General features: G+C 43.5%; 1 protein-coding gene across 39 annotated transcripts in view; it reads left to right on the top strand.

Moving 5' to 3' along the window:
- cacna1aa (calcium channel, voltage-dependent, P/Q type, alpha 1A subunit, a) overlaps nucleotides 1-25,499 on the top strand; it is a 78,480-nt gene that overhangs the window by 41,243 nt on the left and 11,738 nt on the right. For 10 of the 39 annotated variants that reach the window (XM_047572224.1, XM_047572221.1, XM_047572213.1 and 7 more), the window contains 23 exons: nucleotides 269-398; nucleotides 637-696; nucleotides 814-920; nucleotides 4,409-4,420; nucleotides 6,171-6,270; nucleotides 6,463-6,623; nucleotides 6,767-6,907; nucleotides 6,986-7,187; nucleotides 7,310-7,474; nucleotides 7,739-7,849; nucleotides 9,275-9,358; nucleotides 11,328-11,330; nucleotides 12,790-12,906; nucleotides 13,033-13,098; nucleotides 13,384-13,481; nucleotides 13,578-13,728; nucleotides 14,146-14,273; nucleotides 16,186-16,282; nucleotides 21,022-21,136; nucleotides 21,501-21,608; nucleotides 22,881-22,984; nucleotides 24,414-24,529; nucleotides 24,627-24,759. In XM_047572224.1, coding sequence (XP_047428180.1) covers nucleotides 269-398; nucleotides 637-696; nucleotides 814-920; nucleotides 4,409-4,420; nucleotides 6,171-6,270; nucleotides 6,463-6,623; nucleotides 6,767-6,907; nucleotides 6,986-7,187; nucleotides 7,310-7,474; nucleotides 7,739-7,849; nucleotides 9,275-9,358; nucleotides 11,328-11,330; nucleotides 12,790-12,906; nucleotides 13,033-13,098; nucleotides 13,384-13,481; nucleotides 13,578-13,728; nucleotides 14,146-14,273; nucleotides 16,186-16,282; nucleotides 21,022-21,136; nucleotides 21,501-21,608; nucleotides 22,881-22,984; nucleotides 24,414-24,529; nucleotides 24,627-24,759 — 2,509 coding nt within the window. Of the gene's footprint in view, nucleotides 1-268; nucleotides 399-636; nucleotides 697-813; nucleotides 921-4,408; nucleotides 4,421-6,170; nucleotides 6,271-6,462; nucleotides 6,624-6,766; nucleotides 6,908-6,985; nucleotides 7,188-7,309; nucleotides 7,475-7,738; nucleotides 7,850-9,274; nucleotides 9,359-11,327; nucleotides 11,331-12,789; nucleotides 12,907-13,032; nucleotides 13,099-13,383; nucleotides 13,482-13,577; nucleotides 13,729-14,145; nucleotides 14,274-16,185; nucleotides 16,283-17,903; nucleotides 18,001-21,021; nucleotides 21,137-21,500; nucleotides 21,609-22,880; nucleotides 22,985-24,413; nucleotides 24,530-24,626; nucleotides 24,760-25,499 lie in introns of all 39 variants that reach the window. The other 29 variants (XM_047572228.1, XM_047572199.1, XM_047572229.1 and 26 more) reach the window with 19 other exon arrangements.

Here is a 25,499-nt window from a genome sequence, read left to right as displayed (position 1 = left end):
TGTCGGGAACTTTACATTCTCGACTGTGGGTTAAATAAACGATTAGCTCAGCTGTTTTAATGTAGCTAAGTTAATTATTTAATTAGATCCTATCACTATAGAGATGAGATGCAATGACACTGAAATATGGAACATCATGTAAGAATTCTAGTTTAACCACATTAACATGTCAAAGGGAGGGTTTATTAGATAAGTGTATTGATTACACCTACAAATGAGATGTAACGCTACACATAGCACCAAGAGAAACACAAATGTCTGCCCCTAGGTTTCGCCGTGCGTGCCATTACGTCTGCACCCTGCGTTATTTTGAGATGTGCATCCTGCTGGTAATTGCCATGAGCAGCATTGCCCTGGCTGCTGAAGACCCCGTCTGGCCTGAATCTCCTCGAAACAATGTAAGAAAGACGACATGCATTCATGCAGCAATTTGTTTTATGCCTAAAACCCGATTTTGTGAGTGTAGAATATCCTCGAAAGACAAACTCATTTCATTTCTTCTCTACTAGAAATATTAAAATAATAATTTCAGATAATGCAAAAATGTACTGTGTACAGTATATCACAGTACACAGTTAATTCTGTATCAAAATAATGCATGCATCATCAAATCACTCTGTCTCTTTCTTTGTTCAGGTCCTACGCTATTTCGACTATGTCTTCACAGGAGTGTTCACATTTGAGATGCTGATTAAGGTAAGGCGAGAATTTTCCCTCGGAACTGTCGAGATCTCCAGCCCCAAATGAGGATTAATCACTTCAACGCCTCACGTTGGCACCAAAATCAGTCTGTGTTTTCTGCTTCTCTTCTAGATGGTGGACCTGGGCTTGGTCTTGCACCAAGGCTCTTATTTCCGGGACTTGTGGAACATCCTTGACTTTATAGTGGTTAGTGGTGCTCTGGTGGCCTTCGCCTTCACGTAAGTCTCCCTCCTGCCTCCCCTTTTCCTCTCCTCTCCTCTCTCCTTGCTTCTCCTTCTCCTCCTCCTCCTCCTCTTCTGGCTGTCTACTGCCTCACTGGTGCCTTGGAGTACAGCCTTCCCCGTTCATCTCGACTCACCCATGGTTCCTTTTTCGGCCTCTGCTTTCTCTCTCCTCTCAGCCCTCCTTCTATCCTCTCTCTGACTCCTCAACTGCCCCCTCATTATACTATTTCTTACTGGTGCTCACAGTAAAAAAGAAAAAGAAAAAAAAAAAGAAACAGCCGTCCTACATGTGGCCATCCACCTTTGACCCTGCAGTCCTTTCATTTCTAATCCCTCCGCCCACCGCTTACATCCCTACATGTTATAAAATAGTATCCCGCCCTCTTTTCCCTTCCCACCTCCTTTTCCCTGTGTGAGAGGTGAGGACCACCCTTTGCACCTGTAACCCTTTAGTGCCTAGGGCGTTCTAGAGTAAAGGGTCCCATGCAAAGCCTGGCCAGGCCACGCTGAGCTGGCGTCCAAAAAATCTCCTCGACAAAGCAGGTACTATAAACTCTACTTGATGTGCATGACTCTGGACATAGAAATGTTACATTTGCACACATTTGACTCTAGGTTATGAGTCCTATACTAGGTACAAGGCATGGATTTTGCTTTTGCATGGTTAGGGAGACCATCAGGATAAGGGGGTTAGGGTTAGGATTAACATTGTTTGTAGTGAAATTGGACTTTAGTATATTTTGATAGATTGTACATATTTTTAGATTTGATGCAAAATTGCATCATGGCAATTTGTGAAATAGTCAAAAATGTTAATTTGTGTAGATGGACATGAATTGCCCTTTTTATACTGGACATGATCACGACTTTAATGATGGTGCAGCACAAGCAGATAGAAAAAAAATTAAAAAGTGAGGAATTAGGTAAAAATCATGGTTTGGGTTCAAATGTACCCTTTCAAAAAGGTGTTGCTGGCATGAAAGGTACCCAATGTTTTCAAAGCTGTGCTCTTGTGCTGAAAAGTGACTTAAATTACATTTAATGACTGTTTCACAAACTTGGCTGAGGCTGGGCTGAAGTACACCGTCAGACTTTTAGTATTTGTTACTTTACATGTTACACGTTTAAGGAGCATGCGCAGAACTAAGAATTACTGCTGGCATGAGAAGCATTTTTTTATGTTTAAATTATTGTTTAAATAATTATAAATGGGATTCTTATTATTATGTTGACCCTGCAATATGTATTGCTGTACAATTAAATTACTGGCAATTAAAACATTGGCAGTTTACCTGAAAGCAAATCTACCATAGTATTTTATGGAGCTTAGCACAACTTCAGCGCTAATCAACATCCTTTGGCATTTCCTCTGAATAAGCCTATTAATTAAGAGATATGCTGTGATATTGCTCCGTCTTGTGTTGTTATAATTTGTCATTTTGTTGTTTTTCTGTTCTATGAAGTCATCAAACCTTCCGTTTTCTTCAAATAGTTGGAGTTTTACATGATGCTTAATTGATTACATGGCAATGCTTTTATCATGCAGAACCGGATACAGTAAATATTTTTTCAGTGGATTATTGTAGCTGTGAGCACAGTGAGTTTGTTGGCTTGTGTGCTTCCTCCCTGTGCCGTTCATGCTGTATCGCACCAAGCCTCCTCTCGAGTCAGGTTATTGAGGCTTAGAATGGCGGTTGCTCCATTCATTTCGATTCCCAGGGCGACACCACTACATTATGCAAACTCGTTATACGGTTGGATGTCAATCGTTTCTGGACAGGCTGTCAGCGCTATTAACTAAGAGGATTTATTTTCAGTCTGTTGTCTTGGATTTCATTTGAGTAAATAGAAATGTAGTCACCGATTTCCTAAATTTAAATTAATCAGATTTAATTTGAAGTGAAATGAAATGAAACTCGATGCTGATGGTCTACACCCGTAAGGTCTTCAATCCACTGATAGTAATACAGAAATGGCCAAGTGACGTAAGTAAGTGGATGCATTCTGCATAATGGATTTCATAAACTATGAAAGATGTCACTCATTTAGAACTGAAGAAGATGTTTGGATGAAATGCTTTCAAGAGATCAGCAAATCCACTTGCCCTGGTTCCAGCTTGTTTTTTAGGGATATGCCATAAGACATAAGGGACGTAAGACATAAGTAGACATGACCTGTGTGACTAAGAACCTTCACAGGCAGATTCCGTAGGACGTTAGGTAAAGGACCTTTTGGTCATTTAAACCAGTATCAGCTTGGTCTCACATCTGATTTTGGGTGTCATCCGTGCACACAAGTACCTACTCCACGTTTTACTGCATTAAATCGTTGCTGATCGTAAGCTAGCGGACGAGGAAATCAAAGAACATGGCTGGTACTCCAGGGTTCTAGTGGTGGTGGTCCATCAGCAAGACTGGTGTATACCCAGTCATTCTTCCTGAATCATCTTTATATGTGTGTGTGTTTCACTTAAACTCTTCCCTGTTCTATCAATTGTTCTATCAAGTGTGTTTCTGTATGTCTGTGTGTATATATATATATACGTATCTGTGTGCATCCGTCCTTATCTCTGTGTCCTCTAACCTCTTTGCGTTACATGTGGGTCAGTTTTAAAGTTTATATGAATACGAAAGGTGTATACAGTCACACAGCGCAGGCATGTTTAACTATTTAACCGATAAAGTCTGATTTACACAGTTGGGGGTTAGCAACGCTAATGGCTAATGGGGAGATCTGAAGCAGTTGGACTCATACACATCCAGATAGCGCCTTAATTCAATCGGTGGAAATCACACGGCACTCCAGAAAGGATCAGTAGTCTCGTTGGAGATGTTTATCGCTCCTTTAATCCAATTAGTCTGGTCTGAGGGCTGCTGTGCCTTGGACCGCTTTTACCGCCATCCTGCATATTTCTGCAGTCGGACTCAGATGCATGCCAAGACAGACCTCCGTGGCAAAGATGTTGACTAATCAAGTTTGGGTAGCTACTCTGAGAGAGCTTATTCATCAGGCAATGTTTAGTCTATAGACATGAGGTGTGTTAAATGAATTTTAATGCAGGCATGTTGGTCTTTCTAGCTGTCCTAATCAACACATATTTAATAATGTGTTCATTACTCGTGGGCTTTTACCTCAGCGTGAGCTAATTTATAGATTTTATAGGTGACGACCGGTCTCCAGACTCATCACCACTGTGGTGTCCTAATGAAGGCAGTAGTTTGTCGATGCGTTTTATACAAGTGCATGTGTAAGTTTAATCCGGTGACGGTAGTCTGCAGGTGGGAGGGGTGATCTAACAAAAAGCAGGCCTTGTGTTCTCTTTTTCTTTCTCCGTCTCTCATGTGGATGTTTTCCTTCGAAATCCCTCCTTTCTCTGTGTCCCATCCTGTTTCCTCCTCCCACCCTTTTTGTCTTTTTGTCTCTCCTATGCCCTTGTCTCGCTGTCTCTCACCCCTTATTCATCTCTCCGTTCGGACCAACAGCGGCGGCGGCGGGTAAAGTTCTCTCTCTTTTTCCTCTTCATTTCCTCCCCCCTGCACTCTCGGTGTCTTCTGAATCACACACCCTCTCCTCTTCACCCATGCCTCATCGCAGCTGGAACTTGTACTTTGTCTGTCTTTCCCTCTTCTTCCATTGTTCACCATGGAACAGCTCAAACGCAACTGAACCTCATTTTAACCTGCATCAGTTCATCAGCTGAATCATGCAGATGCAGATATAAGTGAAGTTAAACACAAAAACAAAACATGATCAGACATCTGAAAATGTGACTAAAAGCACTCAGACACATGCATAATAAAGTGCTTCACACAGATAGCCCTACATGTGTGTGCACACTTGCAAACAACTACTAGCACTCTACCATCTGGTCCAACAGCTGTAAGACACAGGCAGCTGTACACACAGCCCCTACGGACCACTTTCAGCGACCTGTGAACTTCACCTCTTCATCCTGATCATTAATATGTGAGACAAAATTCAGGGCAGTAGCACAATCAGACAGTTTTCGATGACAGCGAGAAGGTAGTGAGACAATTATTTAAGTAAACAAAACACGTTCAGTTTTTTGGTTCAGTTTATCGTTTCTTTATACTATTGTTAGACATCTGCTCGTACTACGTGGATATAGAGTTTTGTTAATTTTGTGAGGTTTTAACATTTTTCCTGCACCATAAAAGCTAAACTGTTGAAGTTCTAAAAAGGAACATGTTTGGCTCTAGTCTTAAAGCCAGACAAACTTAACACAGTTTTTTTTTGTGGAAGAAAGTTGGCCTGGAAGCCCTCCGTTGCGAAATTGATTCCACTAAAGATCTGGTGACCTAAAAATGTTGTTTAATGATTCAGATGGACTCATACTCTGATAAAAATTGAGTCTGGCTAGTTTGTCTCAGCATTTTTTTATAGAGAAATACTCACTAAAATGTCTTTTTCTTGCCCCAAAGCCCTACAAGACAAGATTCCATGCTGTTCGAACAATGCTGTAAATCCAGCTAGTTGTAGTTTAGAGCTTGTAGAAATGAACTGGTTGAGTCATCAAGAGAGAGTTTGACTGTTTTTAGTACTCTTTAACATGGCATCACGACCAAACTGTCACGTACGTTTGAAGTTCAAGGAGTTTGGTGTGATAACATTTATCTCTCACGTAGACCACGACTAAACTCTCTCTGTAAATGTCTCTGTATAGAATACAGTTCTCTCATCACTCCAAACTGCTGCTTAAAAGAAGTAATACTGCAGCATGGAAAGCAAGGTTTCAATGCAGCATGAATACGTTTCACCATTAGCTGGGCATGTGCAAGCCGAGGCTTTAGCCGCCTTCGTAAAGCATTGAAATACATTGCAAAGTATTAAACGAGTGACACTAGATAGCATTCAGACAGGAATGATATCAGTTGTTCCCGTAGCATGTACAGTAGCTGGAAAGTAGCACCTAACTCTAGCATGTAGCTACAATGCTAACCTCACGAGTAGAAACGAGGCTAAGGCGTAACAAGATAGCGGTGCTGCATGTGTTGCTGTGTACTGTATTTAACCCAGACGCAGTTACTCTTTTTGAGTTAACTCGGACGCAAATGCAAGAAATGGCCGCCCACTGCCATTTTGGGAATCGAGAGGATTTTGGCTGCATTATACCCTTGAACCTGCTGACTCTTTTATTTGTTGTGTGCTTGTGTGTGTGTGTGTGTGTGTGTGTGTGTGTGTCTGTGTCTGTATGGGTGTTCTGGTGTGTATGCACAAATGTAGAGGGAGCAGTAAGGGAAAAGACATCAGCACCATCAAGTCTCTGAGGGTACTGAGAGTGTTGCGACCTCTGAAGACCATTAAACGTCTTCCCAAACTCAAGGTATGTTTACACCCTAAATGTTTCAAAGTAGAATTAACTTTTATTTTCCAAAACACAGACAAAACCCATCTATTGTTATTTTTTTCACATCGGAAGCAACCTTTGACCAGAAACTGGAGCAATTCAAGACCAAAAACAGATTTAACCAACCTCTATCCCTCTGTTGTTTCCCTTCTTTTTCTCCACCCTCAGGCTGTGTTTGACTGTGTGGTGAACTCTCTGAAGAATGTGCTCAACATCCTGATCGTCTACTTGCTCTTCATGTTCATCTTTGCCGTGGTGGCTGTGCAGCTATTCAAGGGACGTTTCTTCTACTGCACTGATGAATCCAAAGAGTTTGAGCGTGACTGCAGGTCAGGGCACTGGATCCTGGAACATGTTATATAAGATTGTTTTATATGTTCAATCGTCTTCTGTATGTACCCAGAAACTGGATTAAATATCAATTTGAGAAGTTTTTATTCACTATGCTGATGATGTGATATTTGTGTTTCAGAGGCGAATACCTGGTGTATGAACGTGATAATGAAGTGAAGGCGCAGAAGCGGGAGTGGAAGAAGTACGATTTCCACTACGACAATGTGGCTTGGGCCCTACTCACCCTCTTCACCGTTTCTACCGGAGAGGGGTGGCCGCAGTGAGTATACGCAAACACGCGGTGACGCGCAACACACCTGCCTTCGTCAACCTTTGACCGTTGTCTCTGCCACCGCAGGGTGCTGAAACATTCAGTGGATGCGACTTATGAGAACCAGGGCCCGAGCCCAGGATACCGGATGGAGATGTCCATCTTTTACGTGGTGTACTTCGTGGTCTTCCCCTTCTTCTTCGTCAACATCTTCGTAGCTCTCATCATCATCACCTTTCAGGAACAAGGGGACAAGATGATGGAAGAGTATAGTTTAGAAAAGAATGAGGTGAGGTTAAGGTTAAGGTCTGATAGGTTTCAGAAATAAAAGCGGTGTAAGTGTTAATTCGAAAGCAGGATGTGAATGAAAACTCACAGTTTTTTCTGTTTTATTTTTTTTTTTTTTGGCAGAGAGCTTGCATAGACTTTGCCATTAACGCCAGGCCTCTGACGCGCCACATGCCTCAGAACAAGCTAAGCTTTCAGTATCGAATGTGGGAGTTTGTGGTGTCGCCGCCGTTTGAGTATACGATCATGGCAATGATCGCGCTCAACACTGTCGTGCTGATGATGAAGGTAAAGGACAGAGACGCACATAACAGCGTAAACAACTACTGACCAACACAAAAAAAAAACTCACTGGTTGATACAGATATTAGAAAGAAACGAGATTTTGTTGCGTGTCGTGTCTATTACTGTTCACTCTCGCCCTCCTTTCTGTCTCTGGTGGTGTGTGTCTGTTCCGCATGTGTGTTTACATGAATTTATCTGTGTTTATGGCAATCCATTCTCTTGTATTTGTGGGTTTGCTGGTGCGAATGTGTGTGTGTTTGCTTATAGTATGACGGAGCGTCTGATACCTATGAAGCCGTGTTAGCCAACCTGAACATAGTGTTTACGTCCCTCTTCTCCATGGAGTGTGTACTCAAGATCATCGCCTTCGGAGCGCTGGTGAGTGCATATGTGTGTGTGTGGGCTTGTGTGTGGTTTTTGTGGTCGGTGATTAATATTATTAGCTGTGTATTTGTGTACATTCTTGGGTATAAATTAAATCAAGAGCCAAAGAATGAGATTCACGAATCTGACAAGAAAACCCTCCAGAAACATTTTATTAAAGACAAAATAAAACAGTTTTTCCAACAGAACTTCACTCTGCTCTACAGAAAGTGGAACAAGACATTGAAAAAAATGTTGTAAAATTAGTCAAAGTGCGAAATGCTTTTCTTTTACATTGCATTTTTAGCATTAATTTGCAGGTCTGTACTCTGGAAATATCATAGTTTATCACAGTCAAGCATAGCCAAGTTTGGTGCCGCTTATTTTCATTTCCGCACACATTTAAATTGTCCACCTCAAACTTGCTTGAGGTTTATCTGGGTAGCTTAGCTTTTGTCACACATTGTCTGTTGTACGAATCTAAGGATAGCTTTTTCATTGGGTAAAATCAAATATGGAAATAAATCCTCAGGGAAATATGCAGAGAAAGAAGACAAACACGAAACAAAATGGATAAAAGAGACAGTTTAAGGAGGAGTTCTCAGGAGAGGGGGAGATAAAAGTAATAAAGTAATTAAAGGCTGGTCTGACAGTGAATGACATTTGGGTGGCAAAAAGAGAAGCTTACCGATAAGGAGGGGGGGCGGCGATTAAGCAAGATTTGAAACTTAGAGAGTGTACTCGTACAAACTAGTCCGACCAGCACACGTCATAAACACAACACCGACCCTCAAAGATGTCCACTTCCCTTCCTTTCTCCACTTATCTAATGCACAGTTTGACTACACTACCTTTAAAACATAAAATAAAGATATTTGGAGGTAAAAAGGTGAACGAGGTTTGTGGAAATAATGCACTGTGGCTGAACTGGTTTGCTTTGTGCTGTACAGTAGCGGCAGCAGCATGTGATGTTTGATAGCCGCTGTAGTCTCCTTCTGATGCGGTACATTTTGTTCCTAGCCTGTCTGGTGGCATCTATCCAACATGCCATCACTGCCATTTGTCTCATCTAATTTCTTCCCTTTGCCTGGCATACACTGACATCCCCCCCCTTCTTTCTTTCTGTTTGACGCAAATTCTCTCTGTCTTACTCATTCTTTACCTCTGAATCTGAATTTGCTCTTGCTTTGCTTTTTTTTTTCATTTTAATCTTGCCCCATCCCTTTCTTTCATATTTCAATGTGGGCTATCGATGCTTCATCTCCCCGCCACTGCCTCGTTCCTCTGTCTTCTGCTCATTTCCTTCCCGCTCTTTGCCTGCTCCCCTGCCACATCCATGTCCTTACAACATTGCTCCTTTTCCACTTCATCCTCTCTTGTATTTTTTCTCCTTCTTTTGTCTCTGTCTGTCTCTTTCTTTCTCTCTTGTCCCGATCGCAGAATTATTTCAAAGATGCCTGGAACATTTTTGACTGTGTGACAGTTCTGGGCAGCATTACTGACATCCTGGTCACCGAGCTTGGGGTAAGTAGCCGGATTTGAGGCATCCGTGTGTTCAATGATCTGCACTGAGAGGTCGAAACTGAAAATGGGAACATTTCAGCAATGTTTGTAGAGTGTACATCTGTTGAACAAGTATGAATGAAATATTTGTCTGGTGAGCTTCAGCGTGTGCCTGTGGACCTTCACATCTGCCGCGCTGACTGCAAAACATACAGTGGAGGGAAAGCATGAGGCCACTGTTGGGTCTAGCGTTGCTCAGTCATGCATGAACATCTCTTGAAAGTCTTATATAAATGTTCCACTTGGTGGGATAAAGAGGGACCAGGCTTCAGCCTGCCAGCTCTCAGCCACAGAGAGTAAGGCAGAAAAGCTAATGCTCTGTAGTGAAGCAGTTCACAGCTTCTCCAAGCAGTCTAACAGCCATATTATCAGGTTACAGCTCAGGTGGTCAATAGAGCCTATGCAGCCGCATCAGACTGAAGAGTTGAAGTCAATTAAAAAGGGGTAGTGGGTAGGTGTGGAATAGTGGATCCCCACATATCCATGCTCCAGCTAAAACGTCTCCAAATGACTCCCTCTGCATGGCTGCCCACTGCTCCAAATCTGTTCACTATTCTGTGTGTGTACAAATAGCTGGTCCTTGTATGTTTAGCTACAGTATCTACACGGTCAATAAAGCTCTCCCCAATTGTTATTATGAGAGTATAAAAGAAAATACATTCTCCAGGCTCCATGGCTTGAGGTGGAGGAGTTTTTGCATCCAGAGTTACATTACTGGCACATAGTGGACCAAGTGAAACCAATCATGAGTTAAACAAGAAATATAAGTTCCCATATAATTAGCAAAGTTATCATTTAGTTTACTGTAAATGTCTAAAAGGAAGGAAGAGAATTCAAAAATTAGTGTGTAACTACTGATAGTTACTTCTAGATGTTCTTTCTCAAGTTCCTCTGAGGTTGTTTTAGAGCAAAAATGAAACGCATGGACAGGTAACAAATGACTATATGAGATAGTTGCTACATCCAGTCTGTACGTGTGAGTGCGTACATTGTGTTGTTTATGACTGGACATTGAAACATTGGTTTTGAAATGAAATGATTGTATATGTTGTGTTCAGACAGGACGTGGTTTTCAGACACAGTTTCACACAGAGATTAGAAACCGAGACAAAGAAACTGGACTGAAACTGGTGCTTCGTTAATCAAATGAAGTGGAAAACCTGTGTAACTGCTCCCTCATTAACTTGATTTGGATCTTTTGTAAATATGTCCGTCTGAACACACCTCAAGTGTTGCCTCTCGTTGAATGATCTCACCGACAATTACATGTAGACCGGGTGAGAAAAGTGAACTGTATTGACGAGATGCATTGACCTCTTGAATCGCTTTGAGTCAAAACGATTCAAGAGGTCGTGCTCCCGAATGACGAAGTCAAATCTGCGCCAGACCAAGACTCAAGAGCAATATTGCATTTATTTAACCCTGTGACCTGCCTGTTCTGTGGGAGTAAGCGTTGACTGAATATCTCTAAAGGCTTAAACTGATTTCCTTCACCAGTGAAATTCTATTTCTGACTCATTTTTTATATATTGTGATATTATCGCAGTCTCGAACCATCTTGACTCTTGGTGTCAGCGCCGCCTTGACCGAATCCTGCTGCTGTGCTAACGTGTCTCTGTAATGACCGTTGATTTCTTTCTTGTTTTTTATCTTTTTTACATGCTTTCTTTAAATCGTCCACAAACTTTACGGCGACCCACCGTAATCTACTTCGCCACATCCCCTTCTCCCCCCAACAACTACTACTACTACTTCTCCTCCTCCTCCTTCTACTTCTTGCTGTGATTCCTTCCAATCAAAATGCACTATGACTCCTCTGTGTCCACCCATGACAACTGGCTTGGTCAATCTGTGTGGTTGTTCTTCGAACCAACCAAAAATCCAAAAATTTTGCTGCTATAAACCATATGTCTGCAACATCCACATGTAGATGGTTTGTAATTTTTTTGGAGATCTTGTTTTAACTGCATCCAGTTCTTTACTGCATCCTGCCAGCCGGTGTCGGTGGCGGCTGTGAAATGTGCATGCCTTGCTTGACGCCCATCGTCCCCAAAGCCCTCAACTCTGACTGAGCTCGAGATTTGTCACATTTTTTATCCTTATCCTCTGCCAGTCACTGTGTGCGGGCGTATGCTTGTACTGAAAGCATCCCCATGAACTAGATTAGCTAATCATTGTACGCACACATGCGATATACGTGACAGTGACTGGGAGAGTGTTTCCAGTAACAACCAAAGCTTTGCCCGTGGCGGAGAGAACAAGTGATGCATGCTGCCCGTTGCATGTCTATAGCAGGGAACCTTTATGTTTACAACGCACATACACACAAAAATGCATACACACACACACCCCCACACACACACACAGAGCTATCTAATACTTGCCAAAACATGGAACCTGCATGTGCTGCTGCCACTTCCTTTTGAGCAAAGCCTCAAACTGAAGTGTTTTGGTTCTTTACTGTGGGAAACAGCTGAAGAACCCTATTAGAATACATACTGTAAGATTACATACATTCTTAACGCAGATATGTTTTCAAATCAAGATTAACGAATCGCTTTCAGTTGACACAAAGATGTCCCAGCTCATTTTTTTTCATATATATATATAATCCATAAGATGCTTATTCAGGAGGCTTAGACTGAAAACACAGTAACCTCAGGAACCTAATATCCAATGACCTGCGTTTGTCCTTGAACCACCCTCTGTTCCGATTTCACTGTGACATCACTACAGTATGTCACGTGACTCTGGCAGTCGGTCCTATTGGCCGGTGCACGAGCTGCCATTAGACGTGCTGCTTTGCCTTGCACCAGTTCACATCTGCATGCTGTGGGCTCGCTTCATTTGAAAAAAAAAAAAAAAAAAACTGTAAAAAAATGCATATTTTGCCTTGAGAGAATTAGTGCATTTGGTTGTCTTTCCAAGAAAATGCCCTGACTCCCCCTGCACTCTTAACTCCTCACCACTCCTAACACAGTTACTAATGATACTGTATACCCCAGTTGGATGAAACGAGCTAGATTTGGATGATTTCCTTTCCCTTGTGTTGCATTGTTTGGTTTTTGTCAGACCTTAGTGGAAATGAAAAGCTTGTCGGAGTCTTGCTGATTTGAGTTTGGTTTGCTTTTGACTTGTTTGTTTGGCTCCTGATTCTTTCATTTGTGTTGAGTTTGAATCTGTTCATTTGAGTTTGATTGTTTCCTTCTCCTTTTTTTTTTTGTTTTTGATATTCTTCTTGGGATTTGTTATTTTATTTTTGCACTCTTTGCAGTACAACTAACTGATCTTTCCTTTTATTCCAACCCCCAATCCTCCTTCTCCCCCCTCTCTCAACCTCCTCTATTATCTCCTTTCCCCCTTTCTTCATTAATGTTGTGGCTGCACTGTAGAATAACTTCATCAACCTGAGCTTCCTGAGGCTGTTCAGGGCAGCTCGTCTCATCAAGCTGCTGAGGCAAGGAGAAACCATCCGCATCTTGCTGTGGACCTTCGTTCAGTCCTTCAAGGTTTACTTTCGAGCATAACACATCTTATTCCCTTGCATATGCAGACTTGACATGTGCGCAGCCTTTTCTCATTGTGCTCTTTTTCAAGCCAACTTAACACTGAACGATTAATGTGCTTCTCCTCAGGCGCTGCCTTATGTCTGCCTCCTCATTGCCATGCTGTTTTTCATCTACGCCATCATTGGGATGCAGGTGGGTGAGAGGCTCCACCTAAAAACTGCTACGGTGCATTTGGGATCCATTAACCATATTTTATAGTGTAATTATGACGAGGAGGACGCGGCAGACAAGGAGAATGAGGGTGACGACAATGATGATCGGGAGGATTTGGCACATGATGGGAGGAGGATTAGGCCACAACAGCATGTGTGTTGTAAAGTTTCAGAGAGTTGCTGAGCCCTGAAGGATTCGGTTGCAAATAAGGACTAAAAGATCACTGGTTAATAAATAGTGTCTGGTTTGCTCTGTGTTTTGCAGCTCTTTGGGAACATTGCAATTGAAGAAGATGGAGAGAGTGCCATCAACCAGCACAACAACTTCAGGACTTTCATACAGGCTCTGATGCTTCTCTTTAGGTGCTTATATCTGTGCAGACCTCTGTCTAGATTAGAATTTTTGAAGCCGTGGTGAAATTCTGGATAAATAAAGGACACATTTTATGCATTCTGTAGGAGTGCAACAGGAGAGGCTTGGCACGAGATCATGCTGGCCTGTCTGGGGGGTAAGGACTGCGACCCCCAGTCAGGGAATACAGAGCCAGAGTGTGGCAGCCAGGTTGCCTACCTCTACTTCGTCTCCTTCATCTTCTTCTGTTCATTCTTGGTGAGAACAATCCAGCGTCTTCATTCACGCTCTGTCCACATCTTATTAAACCAGGGTCACCACAATAAAGCAACCAACATTATTGACAGTACACGTGCACATACAGAAACAAGAGATGAAGTTCATGTAAAATTGTATCAACTGCATCTGCATCTGAAGGCGTTTTTGCAGAAAGCCCAGTTCAAGCATGGGCTTTTTTTTTTTCCTGCAAGGTATTTCAAATCCCAGGGCTAGGGAAGAGAAACTGGATAGAAACTCTAGTTTTGTCTCAAATCTAAACAAAGATCCTACTGGGAACTCTATTTATAAGCTGCTCTGCATCTTTGAAAAGAAGCCTGTGATTGAAAAGTGAATTATTATCCTAAAGATTTCACGGAGTCAATGAGACGCTTAGCTTTTATTCTTCTACGTACGCAGATGCTGAATCTGTTTGTAGCTGTCATCATGGACAACTTTGAGTACCTGACTAGAGATTCATCCATACTGGGACCTCACCATCTGGATGAATATGTCAGGATATGGGCAGAGTATGATCCCGCGGCCTGGTGAGTACCGTGCACGAACAGGCGGCGCACACAGGCAGCTCACATGACACCACCAACACACACACATATTAAATGTTTTAATGTGATGTTTTTGTTGTTGACTAACATATATGTGCTCACACAGAGAAAGTCCCAGGCAGAAATTCATGTGTGTTAAACAAGTTTTGCCGATTAAGCAAATCATCAGCAGCAGGTGAATTTCTCAGTATTTAACAGTTTAAGAAATTGCACATAAGCTGGTGCATTTAGCAACAAAGAAGGCGCAGCACCAAGGAGTGTGGAGGACCTCTGGTGGGAAAATCTGTGAAGCAGCTATGAAAGGTTTCTGATGCTCCATATAAAAATAGTAAACGCGTAAAGAATGCAGTCAAATTGCACAGTTCCAAGACAAAAATCCATTGTTTGGGTAGAGTAAATGCAATAGCTACATTGCCTACTCTGCCTACTCCAGTACCAACTTGTCCCAGAGTGTCTTCTTTCTGCACTGGAAAAGAAACACCAGCCACAGTCATGTTGCTTAGCCAGCTAGAGACAAAACAGAAACAAAGACACTAAACCTGTGATGACGCCTGGTTCATGGACCAGCGGCGTGTTTCTTTCGGCCGCCCCGAGTTAACTTAACTCCTGTCCACTTGGCTGAGCCACAAACAGCCCCGATGTCAAACTGAATTGTAACCCATTAGATTAGGATGGTGTAATTACAGCTACTGCCATAAGGGGAAGCCAAATGTTCTGCACCATATCTTTAAATAACTTCGTGAAAAAGACAGAAACGGACAGGGCACCAGCTTTGTAAAACTACGCGATGTGCCGATGAAACATCTGCAAGAGGGCTGTAACGGATCCGAGCATAACCTCATCTGGCATCTGGTTACCGCTCTCACGCCGAAACAACCCCCTCCCTCCTCCTCCTCCTCCTTCTCCTCCTCCTCCTCACCCCCCACTACCCGTTTCTGTAAACTGTTCCCGAATGATCCTTCCACTCCTCCCAGCCCTTCTCCCTCCTCTGGAATCGGTATACTGCCAAAAACTTAACGAGGCAACGTCTACGCTCCAAGCAGAAATCTCCCTCTATAGCCTCGATGTCTGCTGTAGACCTGCTAAGTTTCATGGTATCTGCATTCCAGTGAATGTGTGTTGCTCTTGTGCTGTCCTGTAGACTGCACATAGACAGGGAAAATGCAAATTTAAAATAAGGAGAAAGAGAGTGAAGAAGTGGATTCTTTTTAAAATCTTAAATCAGTTCATACATTATTATCATAAATCTCTATATATATCTATATCATAAATTATTAAAAAAATCTATATAAATGCATACATTTGTATCCAATTTATACCTTTCTGCCATGATGCACAAATGTACAAATACTCTCCTTCCTGCTACTAACTATTTTTTCAACCACTTCTTCAAATGGACACTGCCGCGCTGGGAGCAAACGACAGGAAAGGAAGACACTTGTCTGGGGTTGAACACATATTTAAGAGGGAGGGGATCCGCTCACCACAAGCGGCTATTAAACATTTAGCCGTTTACCAAGCTTGTGCTTTTTCTAGCCTATTTGCAGTCCCTTAAATTACATCGTGCATCCACATTCAGTCAGGGGGTTGGTTTGAAAAGCAGAAGGAATGGGGTGTCAAACGGGAATAAAGGGAAACAGCTGGCAGCGCTAAGGCCTCCATTTAACAGAATGTACCATGCAGTGATGTGTTTATTATTTGTTCGTGTGTGACTTTGCACAAGTGCATTCATGAGTTTTTACATATTGTGAAGTATTTTCAGATTCTTGTCAATCTTGTGCTCTTCCTCCCAATGTTCTCTCTCTTCTTTCTGGATGTGTGTGTTTTTTATTATTATAATTTTTTTCTTGTGCGTACGTGTGTGTTTGTTAACCCCCCTGTATTCTTCTTGCAGCGGGCGCATACATTATAAGGACATGTACAGTTTATTGCGAGTAATCGACCCGCCTCTCGGCTTAGGCAAGAAATGCCCCCATAGGGTGGCCTGCAAGGTTTGACTTCCATTCAAACAAAACTCTCTCTTTCAACCACACTTGCTAGCCACAGCATCCAGGAATGGAGTGAATGCCGCTTTTTCTTTTTCCTTTTTTCATTTCAATTTTAAACTTCTTTTCCACCATTATCAACTTGCATTCTGAAATGCTGAGAGAATGTGCGGGACAATGCAGACACCCAGAGAAGCATGCGAAATGCACTAAGTGAAATGAGGGGGTGACAAAAAAACAAACAAAAAAACCCACGTAGAGATGTTTTGCCACATTTTCTTTCTTTTTTCTTTTTTTCTTATGAATATCCTTTTGCTTGCTGTGGAGCCATGGCTATAATGTAGCAAGCTACGGTCGCCCACTGTAGTGTTGCATTGTTCTTGGTTTTTGGGGGTTGGGGGAAAGACAGAAACTGCATTGACAGCCCTTCCTCTTCCTCCCCTTCTCTCATCCGAGCAGGAGTGCCTGCACCAAGCTCACCCAAATGTCTTTTACACCTTTGCTTGCACGGAACTGTCTTGTGACGCAAGGAAGAGAATATTTACTTCTTAAATTCCAATCCCAAGCGTCCTCTTGTTGTCTCCCTTCCCTCATTTACTCCATTTTTTATTTATTTTTTTGTTAACAAACTGTGAAAGCCCGGACACACCAAACCGACACATAGAACCTCTCGTGACAGAGGTCAACTGTGACGTTTCCTCATTTTCGTCTGTATCCGGCACAAAAAGGTCTGCTCAATACGCTACGTGCCAGAGACTGTAGAAAAAACGGGATGCAGGTGGCGCCATCTTGCAAGTCTGGAGTCTGAGTCTGCGCGGTACTGTCCGAGAGTGATCTCTCATTATCGATGGCCTGATCACACTTCGAATAGAGTCTAGACTAATCTGCTTGTGCATTTGATTAACACAACGGTCTGCTCTACCTCCGCCAGTTACAAATAAATGTCGGATTGTACTTATTTAATTTTGTATTTATTCCTTCTCTCGTTAGAAACGCTTCGTCTTTTTTAACTAAAACAAAACTTCTCAGAAAAGAGTCAAACATAGATCAGCATTACATTCACAACCTAAAATGCCATCCTTGAAAAAAATAATCTGACAAGTCTAAGGCAAGTCCTTTTCTAAGGTTTTAGTTAGTATCCTTAACATGGAGTGGGGGTGTGGCTTATGATCTATAAGCTGTAATAGCGTCCGCTTTGTTCTTTTTTATATATATGTAGTTTTTGCAGACCTTGTTAACTTCTATTCTTGTGCACTGGTTAAGCTGAACAGCCAATCAGAAAGATCCCTCTCACCACAGGCCCCATCACCAAATCAGCTAGACTCGCAGACAAGCATCTGACTGTCGACTTGGTGTGTCCCAGCCCTGAGAGAGAAGCGCAAACTGAAACCCGCATTGGTGTCTCCAGATCGGTCCAATAACCTTGTTTTCTGTCATTTTATTACTTTGATGATTTCTCTTTCTCTTCCTGATACCTTTCTTCGTTCTTTTCACCCCTACACTCTAATCTATTGTATCCTCCATCCTTTTTTTTCCTTCGTCTTCCGCGCTGAAAAATCTGTATCTCTCTCTCTCTCTTCTTTTTGTGCTTTTGTTAACGGGGTGGCGGCACTTGCCGATGATGCAGTGGCAGGATCAGTTGCAGGGAAATGTATGACATGCTGAGGCACATGTGTCCTCCACTGGGCCTCGGGAAGAGGTGTCCAGCACGGGTGGCCTACAAGGTCAGAAAGGCTTCACCCGGGTCCTCTGAGGGGTGTCGTGGGGGTTCTTTTTGTGGGGCGGGGAGCGGGGGGCCCAGGGATATAAGCGCTCCACGTGGTGTAAACTTTAGTGTCAGTGTTTCCTTGGTTCTGTTTCTGTTCCTTTGTCGTGGATAAACTGGGGTCGGGCTGGTCGGTGTTGTGGCGTTGTGTGGTGGTGTGGGATTGGTGGGGGGCGGGGGGGTAGCAGGGCCGTTAGGGTTGTAGGGTTAAGCGGCGAGGGGAGCGCATCCACAGGAGGGGACGAAGAAGAAGGACCTTCTCAGCTCGTTTGCACCGCGCGCGACGAACACGCATACACGAACACGCAAAAGCCAGACAACACCATGAGCTACAGTGTCAGATTGTTTTGCAAATGGAGGGACAACGGCGCCATTATTTAAACATGTGCTTAAACACGTGTAGACGCAGCTGAGCACACACATGCGTGTGCAGCAGGGCTTGGAAGGTCTGCCGGACTTACGTCCTCTGATTCGTTCCCTCCTGTGGATGCAGCCGACACACGCACACACCAAGACACACACAGAGTCATGTCAACCCACACACAGATATTTTCTGTTATTCCTCATGGTAGAGAGAGCAGAAGGGCTCGTGTCAGTGAAGTGTTTTTCCTACGAGAGCCTTTGGTTGCCACACAGAAGCAGTTCCTTTTTCCTGTCACCCTTCATGTAGCAGCTCCAAGCCCCCCCCCAGCCCGCCTTTTTCTATCTGCAAGTCCTATCTTCTCTTCGTCCTTTGGTTCTGTCGTCAATGCAGTTCTATTCTGTTTCCAGCCCCCCTCCCGCCCCCTCATCTGTGCATAATGCTCCCTTCCCCACACATTTACACTCCACCTGCCTTCTGCATGGCTTATAACCACCACCACCACCACCACCACCACACCAGCAGCAGCAGCAGCAGCAGCAGCAGCAGCAGCAGCAGCAGCAGCGGCAGCACTCCTGCACATGCCCCCTGTCTGGCAGATACAACACGATGAGCTTTACACAAATAGAAATATATAACACATTTATTAAGGCTAATATGTCTTGTAAAAAAAAAAAAAAAAAAGTATATTGGCAGATAATTGTGAGTCTCGACGGGTGCAGACAGCCAAACAGCCTGTAGGCACAGGAGATCCATTCCTAACCATCGCTTTACCCAACTCCCTCTCCCTCTCCAGCGAGCCTGGGGCAAATATTACTAAAATAATATTCTATTTACACTTGCATAGAATATTAATTGCCGTAGCTCCTTTTAGAGTCCTACATCGACTTTTGCGTTCATGATCTCAACCTGATTGCGCACACAAAAAAGCAAACGCTTCAAAAGTTGTAAATGTACTATTTGACCCAGGCTTTTTTTTTTTTACTCTCTTCTTCTTTCTCAGTCATACTTCAGTCCATCATACCTCTAGCTTTTTACCCCAGCACCAGACAACATTCATCCTTCCATCACCTGATCTCCAATTTCTTCCCTTACCCTTTTTATCCTCAAACTAAAAGCCTCCTTCCTGAAATCCAACGTGTTGTCCGCTCATGGTTTAACATCTTAATCGATCCCTTGACAATTATTACTGGAATCCTTTTCCAGGAAACCCATCTCTCGCTCTTCCTCTCCTCTCCTCTCCCTCTTTCTTTCCCCAAAGCAATTTCCAATGAGAGAAACATTTCCTTTGACCTCCCAACCAGTCCACAGAACAATGAACATCTAGCATTAAACTCTTGATCTTCTCTGTCCTGAGGAGAAACAGCAGAATCTTCAGGCAGGACTGCTTTTTTTTCAGGCACAGACAACTTTTGTTTTATTCTGTCTTTCTTCTTCTATTTTTAGTCACTTTTTCTTTTTCCATGCTCTAGCCCATATTCTCTGCCATCTCTGTTTCCTCTAAGCTAAATTCTGACCTTTTGGCAGAAAAAAATATTTCTTTTCGCATCACATTTCTTGCATAAATACCTAGAAACACCTGAGAAAAGATAATCATCCAAAACCACACTTCCATGGAGGGCTTTTTCTTTTTTCCTTTTTTCTTTTTCCACAGAATGCTGCTCTCTCTCACCTATTAACCCTCCAAATCTGTACCCATTTTTCACACATTAGACCTCAGAAAGTTAGCCGTTGAGGTTCTCGCGCCATCATCCTAGTGTAGCATATCCCATCGTCTACCAATCTTTTACTGCCTCCACATTAGAAGAATTCACAAACTCATTTTAATGTCGCCAACAGAGGATGCTTTCTGTGTACAGCTGCACAGCTGCTTGTCCTGTGAGGCATAGTGTGTATGCACTGCATGCCGCATGGGGGTGGGATGTGCAAGAAGGATTTGGGGAATTAAAATGGAGGCACTGAATCTGCATGCGGGTAGAGGCATGATACGGTGCATGCATGGGTTGTTGCCGGGTCTTTTGTCTCCGAAACCCGCACGAATGTCACTCTGTGAGTTGGTGTGTTTGCTGTGTGTTGTCAGTTTGTATTAAGACCAAGAAGACCAACAAAGATCAAACCAATAAATGAAAGTGTCGTTTTCTTTTACTGGTTTGCCATCTGGTCTCTGTGGTTTCTCTGTGAACCTCCAAACCCCTAGGGGGAGCTCTGGATGATAGTAGCTGCTGCTCAGCCTGTCCTCCTGTTTCTGTCATTGAAGACTCAAGAATACATGTCTAAGGAACCTGTGAGGTCTCCTGTATGGAAACATAATTTAGAAACACTGAGTCACTGATCTCATTGGATCTCACGGATCATTTTTATATCACAAGACCGACTAAACTCAAAGTGATTTTTATTCCCACAGCAGCACTGAAAATCAAGTATTCCTAATCTGACACTGTATCTTAGCCTCGAGCCATTACAGACAGTCAGCTCTTGCAGCAGATGCTACACACAACTCCTTCAAGCCCAGACTCCCCTGCCCTTCCTCAGCAATGCTCCCCCTTGTCACCTGGAGGTTCCTCTGCATGCCGCTGTCTCCCCAGTTCTCACTGCTCACCCTGATTGGCTTCCTCACAGAGACTGCTCCGCATGGACCTGCCCGTGGCCGACGACAACACCGTCCACTTCAACTCCACTCTCATGGCCTTGATCCGCACGGCGCTGGACATCAAGATCGCCAAGGGTACGGAAGGTTTGGAAACCCTTTTATCTCTTTTGTCCCAATTATCACATTCTGTCTTTTCTGTTGTTTCTCCTAAAGTGCAGCAGCAAAAACCTGCAGCGCTTCCTGATGCTTCTACCTCCGTAGATCATGCATATTATGCTTTTCCAATGGTAGTAAATCAATTGTTTAGTTATGACTTAGTCTTATGACCTTGCTAATAAATTTCTTTTTCTGTTTGTTTTCATGTTTGTATGTCGTGTCTCACACCCTTTTTCTATCAATCTGAATGGGTATGACTTTGCTTTTCGTGCATATGTTAATTTATGTCTACATACTGGGCATCTGTGCATGTATCTGCACGCGTGTGCACGCTGGTTATGAACATATCTAGGCGGCATCGACAAGCACCAGATGGACGCGGAGCTGAGGAAAGAGATGATGGCGATCTGGCCCAACCTCTCCCAGAAGACTCTGGACTTGCTGGTGACGCCGCACAAGTGTAAGTTGCAGAGTGTGGGCGCAGGCACGGCAGAGTGGCCCGGTCTCAGTCCACCTCGTGCCGCCCAGAGCTCCAACTTCTTTTTGTTTTTTTTTCCCTTCACGCCACCTGAGGTCCGCTTCTCTCAGCCAGTCCTTCTCGCTGCTGCGCCCTCTGAATCAGCCGGCACATCATCTCAAACATATGCGCACTCACATGCCTCAGGTGCACAAAGACACGAAGAAGCACACGCTCCTGTTCTTTCTCTCACCTGTGAGGCCACACATACCAGAACAGATCCAACACTACCCCCCCGCCCTGTGTCAGAGATCAGAGGGTGCCCTACTATAGATCTACTCTCTATAGACGTCTTTTCACTCCAGGGCAGAAGACTGCATTAGACTTTTTTATGCTTTTAATATTAAGTACACTTAAAACAAATGGACAAATATATTAAACATCAGTTCATGAACACCAGTTTTTTAGCAGTGCGTGAGATTTGCCTTTGAAATAGCTAGGGGCTTAATCGTGTACACAAATGCAAAATTATGCTTTATTTAGCGTGCACTTGCAGTTTTATCAGCATAGAGTCTTATTATCATCTCAAACACACTCACACTCACATGCCTCAGGTCCAGATTAAGTGAACACGAAGAAACAAACAGAGAAGAAACACACAGGCGCTGTTCTTTCTCTCACCTATGAAACAACTCCACAGCCTCTCCCCCCTCCCTGTGCCAGAGATCAGAGGGTGCCCTACTATAGATCAACTCTCTATAGACGTCTTTTCACTCCAGGGCAGTCAGCTCTGAAGACTGCATGTAAATTTCATGCATGTAAAATGTTTTTATTGTTAATTATACTCAGAACATATGGACAAACGTAACAAGCGTTAGTCGATGAACAGTAGTTTTTTTGCAGTGCATGAGATTTACATTTGAAATAGCTAGGAGCTGCGAAACTGACTGAGTTTCACGTGTGCAATCAAGTCCCAACAATATCTTAGATTTTATATCAGTAACTTAATTCAAAGTGACTGCACTTTCTTGTTCTTATTCAGTAGCAAACTTAGCATGATCTGTTTCAGGATGAGATTTTGCAACTATACCTGAAGTAAGACGCTTTTTATCGATCTGTCAGTGAAAAGACTATTTGCTCTGTGTTTTCATATTTGTGTGATATGTGTGTAAAAGTGTTCCTCTGTGTGCATGCCTCACCTCTGTCTGCCATTCCTCGCGCTCAGGGTCCATTCCAAAGGGTCTAATCTTGCAGGGTAACTTGTCATTCTCTCAGCAGCGACAGACCTCACGGTGGGGAAAATCTACGCTGCCATGATGATCATGGAGTACTACCGGCAGAGCAAGATCAAACGGTCTCAGGCCCTCCGAGACGAGCAGGTACTGCCGTGACACTCCACCTGCACCCGACCCCCTTAAAGTTAAAGGCAGACTGACTGACTGACGTGCTGAAATCAAGGCCACAGGTCTGTAAGCTGCATCCATCTGGTCCTGGGCTGTGACAGCTTCTGTTCAGACCTGGGAGGAGTCTGGAAGCTCTGTGCTCCTTCCTCAAAAGCAAAAAGCAGTGCTGCCATCTTCTGGCCAAAGATTGTCACAGTAACTTTATCATACTGAAGAGGTGAATTACCTTTTACACTCGTCAAAATGCAGCGTTGCAGGTGAGGTGTGTTGTCACAGCCCTAAATGTCCCCATTCTCCAACACAATGAGAACGTTCATAACGGCTTTTCTTGCAATTGGCTTCTCTTGGATCGACTGCTTGTAAATACTCTGTCTCCCCGTCACCCATGCTTGTAATCCTGGACAGTTTGCATTGCATTCGAGCACCGTTCCTCCCCTTTGAATGAGCGCACTGCCACTTGTTATAGGAGAGATGGCTTTCAGTGACAGTTATGCATTCATTTCACAGTATTTCATCAGTTTTATAGTGTTTGGAATCGAAAGATGATACATTATCATTAAGAGTTGAGATGTTACAGGTTTATGCGGTCAGTCCATAAATATATTCATGTGCTGAGGAAGAAGCGTCACTAAAACCTGCACATTTATACTCTGGACATGCAGTTCTCCACACTCACTCATTTATATTTTATTTTACCCCACTTCCACTTTTAATCACACTTTCCCCAGCCTGCCTGCCTGCCTGCCTGCCTTAAGCGTAGGCTCATTAGGATTTTATTAAGGAACTGAAACTTAATAATAATATTAATAAAGCTGCACGTGTAGCAAGTTAATGGCCACTCTGAAATCCCGACAGGTGGTTATTATTACGGGCAGTGCCACTGCAGCTTCTTCACTTGAATGACTAGTAAATGAATGACGACGAATGTAGCGGTTCATATTTGACTTGTCCCATCATGCATTTCACCTGCTGTATGTTCCCCTCCACAGGATTGTTGAAATGCTTCCACGATGTCCTCCATCCTCCTTTGAACGGAGCCCTCCTTTTACTGATCCCCCTTTTTTTCTCCCTCTCACTGATCTGGATATAAATTACGTTTGTTTTGTTTGGAAATGTATTTGATGATCATGGCCCAGAATGGCCACTGATCATTCTCTAAGGTCCAGCTCTGGATTGAGTGGGTGAATTCCCCTTCCTTGTTAAACTCGATTGCACTCCGTCAACCTCTCTTTCTCCTGCTGGGCATCAAGAATTCCTCCCCCATGTACTCCTTCTCCGTTACCTCCGTTGTTGCCTGGCCGCGTTTTTCCGCATCTGCCTTGTTCCTGCTTTGCCCCTCTTCCCTGCATCTTCCCTGTCAGTCTGCCTGATAGCTGGCGACGGCCATGTTGTATATCTCACACAGAATCGAACGCCATTACTGTTTCAGCGCGTGGAGCCGCCTACCCCCGTCCAGGATGGGGGGCCGGGACTCAACAATGCCTTACCTCCACCCGAGACAAACGACACAGTCAGCAGCCTGTGAGTCACGTGTTGTCGGGCATGTTTCTCTGTTACAGGAGGTGGTTTATTGATCAGAGATGCAAGATGTAACTTCGATTGTGTGTGTGGGTCGTAGGCCGGTAGAGGGAGGGATCCCGGAAAGCCATTCGTGGGTGACGGCCCGTGCTCAGGAGATGTCCCAGAAGGCCGGCAGCTGGAGCCCTGAGGGACACCCTGAGGACGGACTGGGAAGCATGTCCAACTCACAGGTAGAAAGTCCACGCACACAAACACCTCCAGGAGCTCGCGCAGCTGCACACACACACACACACACTCTACACAGATAAAACACATCATATCAATAAATATCCAAACTTCAGTCCATTCAACATTTGTTTTTACTCTCATGTCATTGACAAACTCCCAAAAGAACAATTCAGGACAGTTGTGAAATGTTGAAAAGAAAAGAAAAAAAAAACTATAATCTTTACACAGTTAAAGATTTCAGTTTCATTTCCATGTTCTGCTTATTCATGACCTCTGTGTGTTACATAAACTAGACGAAGGATAGGAACATTCAGTTTCTGTTCTTCTTTATTATAAATGAGGCTGAAGTGGGGAATGTGACAGCCTGTTGTTGACGAGGGCTTTGACAACACCTCTGCAGCCGGCGTTGTTTTCCGACCCGTCTGCTGAATGAACAGGAGTCCTTGATTATTCAGTTAAAACCTCCCTCACCGTACGTTTGACTCTGTCCTCGGAGTGGTTCATGTTTCTGTCCTCATGCCGTTGTCTGCCTGAAGACCCACTTGGCAGGTCCCTCTGGATCAGTCAGCTCCGAAAAAAAGTTTAAGCTCCTCAGTCGAACTTAACGGTAGAGAAAAGTGCCACGCCTCTGTTAGAACACGAAGCCAAGCCAAAAGCCCCAGCTGTCAGATTCCACTCCGATTGTCCAGGTATACTTCAAATAAAACAGAAGGCAAGGTAAAATTTGCACGGCCAAAGCAAC

Source organism: Mugil cephalus, chromosome 20, assembly GCF_022458985.1.
Source record: "Mugil cephalus isolate CIBA_MC_2020 chromosome 20, CIBA_Mcephalus_1.1, whole genome shotgun sequence".
NCBI classification, from domain to species: domain Eukaryota; kingdom Metazoa; phylum Chordata; class Actinopteri; order Mugiliformes; family Mugilidae; genus Mugil; species Mugil cephalus.
The sequence above is the reverse complement of the archived record's forward strand: the minus strand, read 5'-3'. Positions and strand labels throughout refer to the sequence as shown.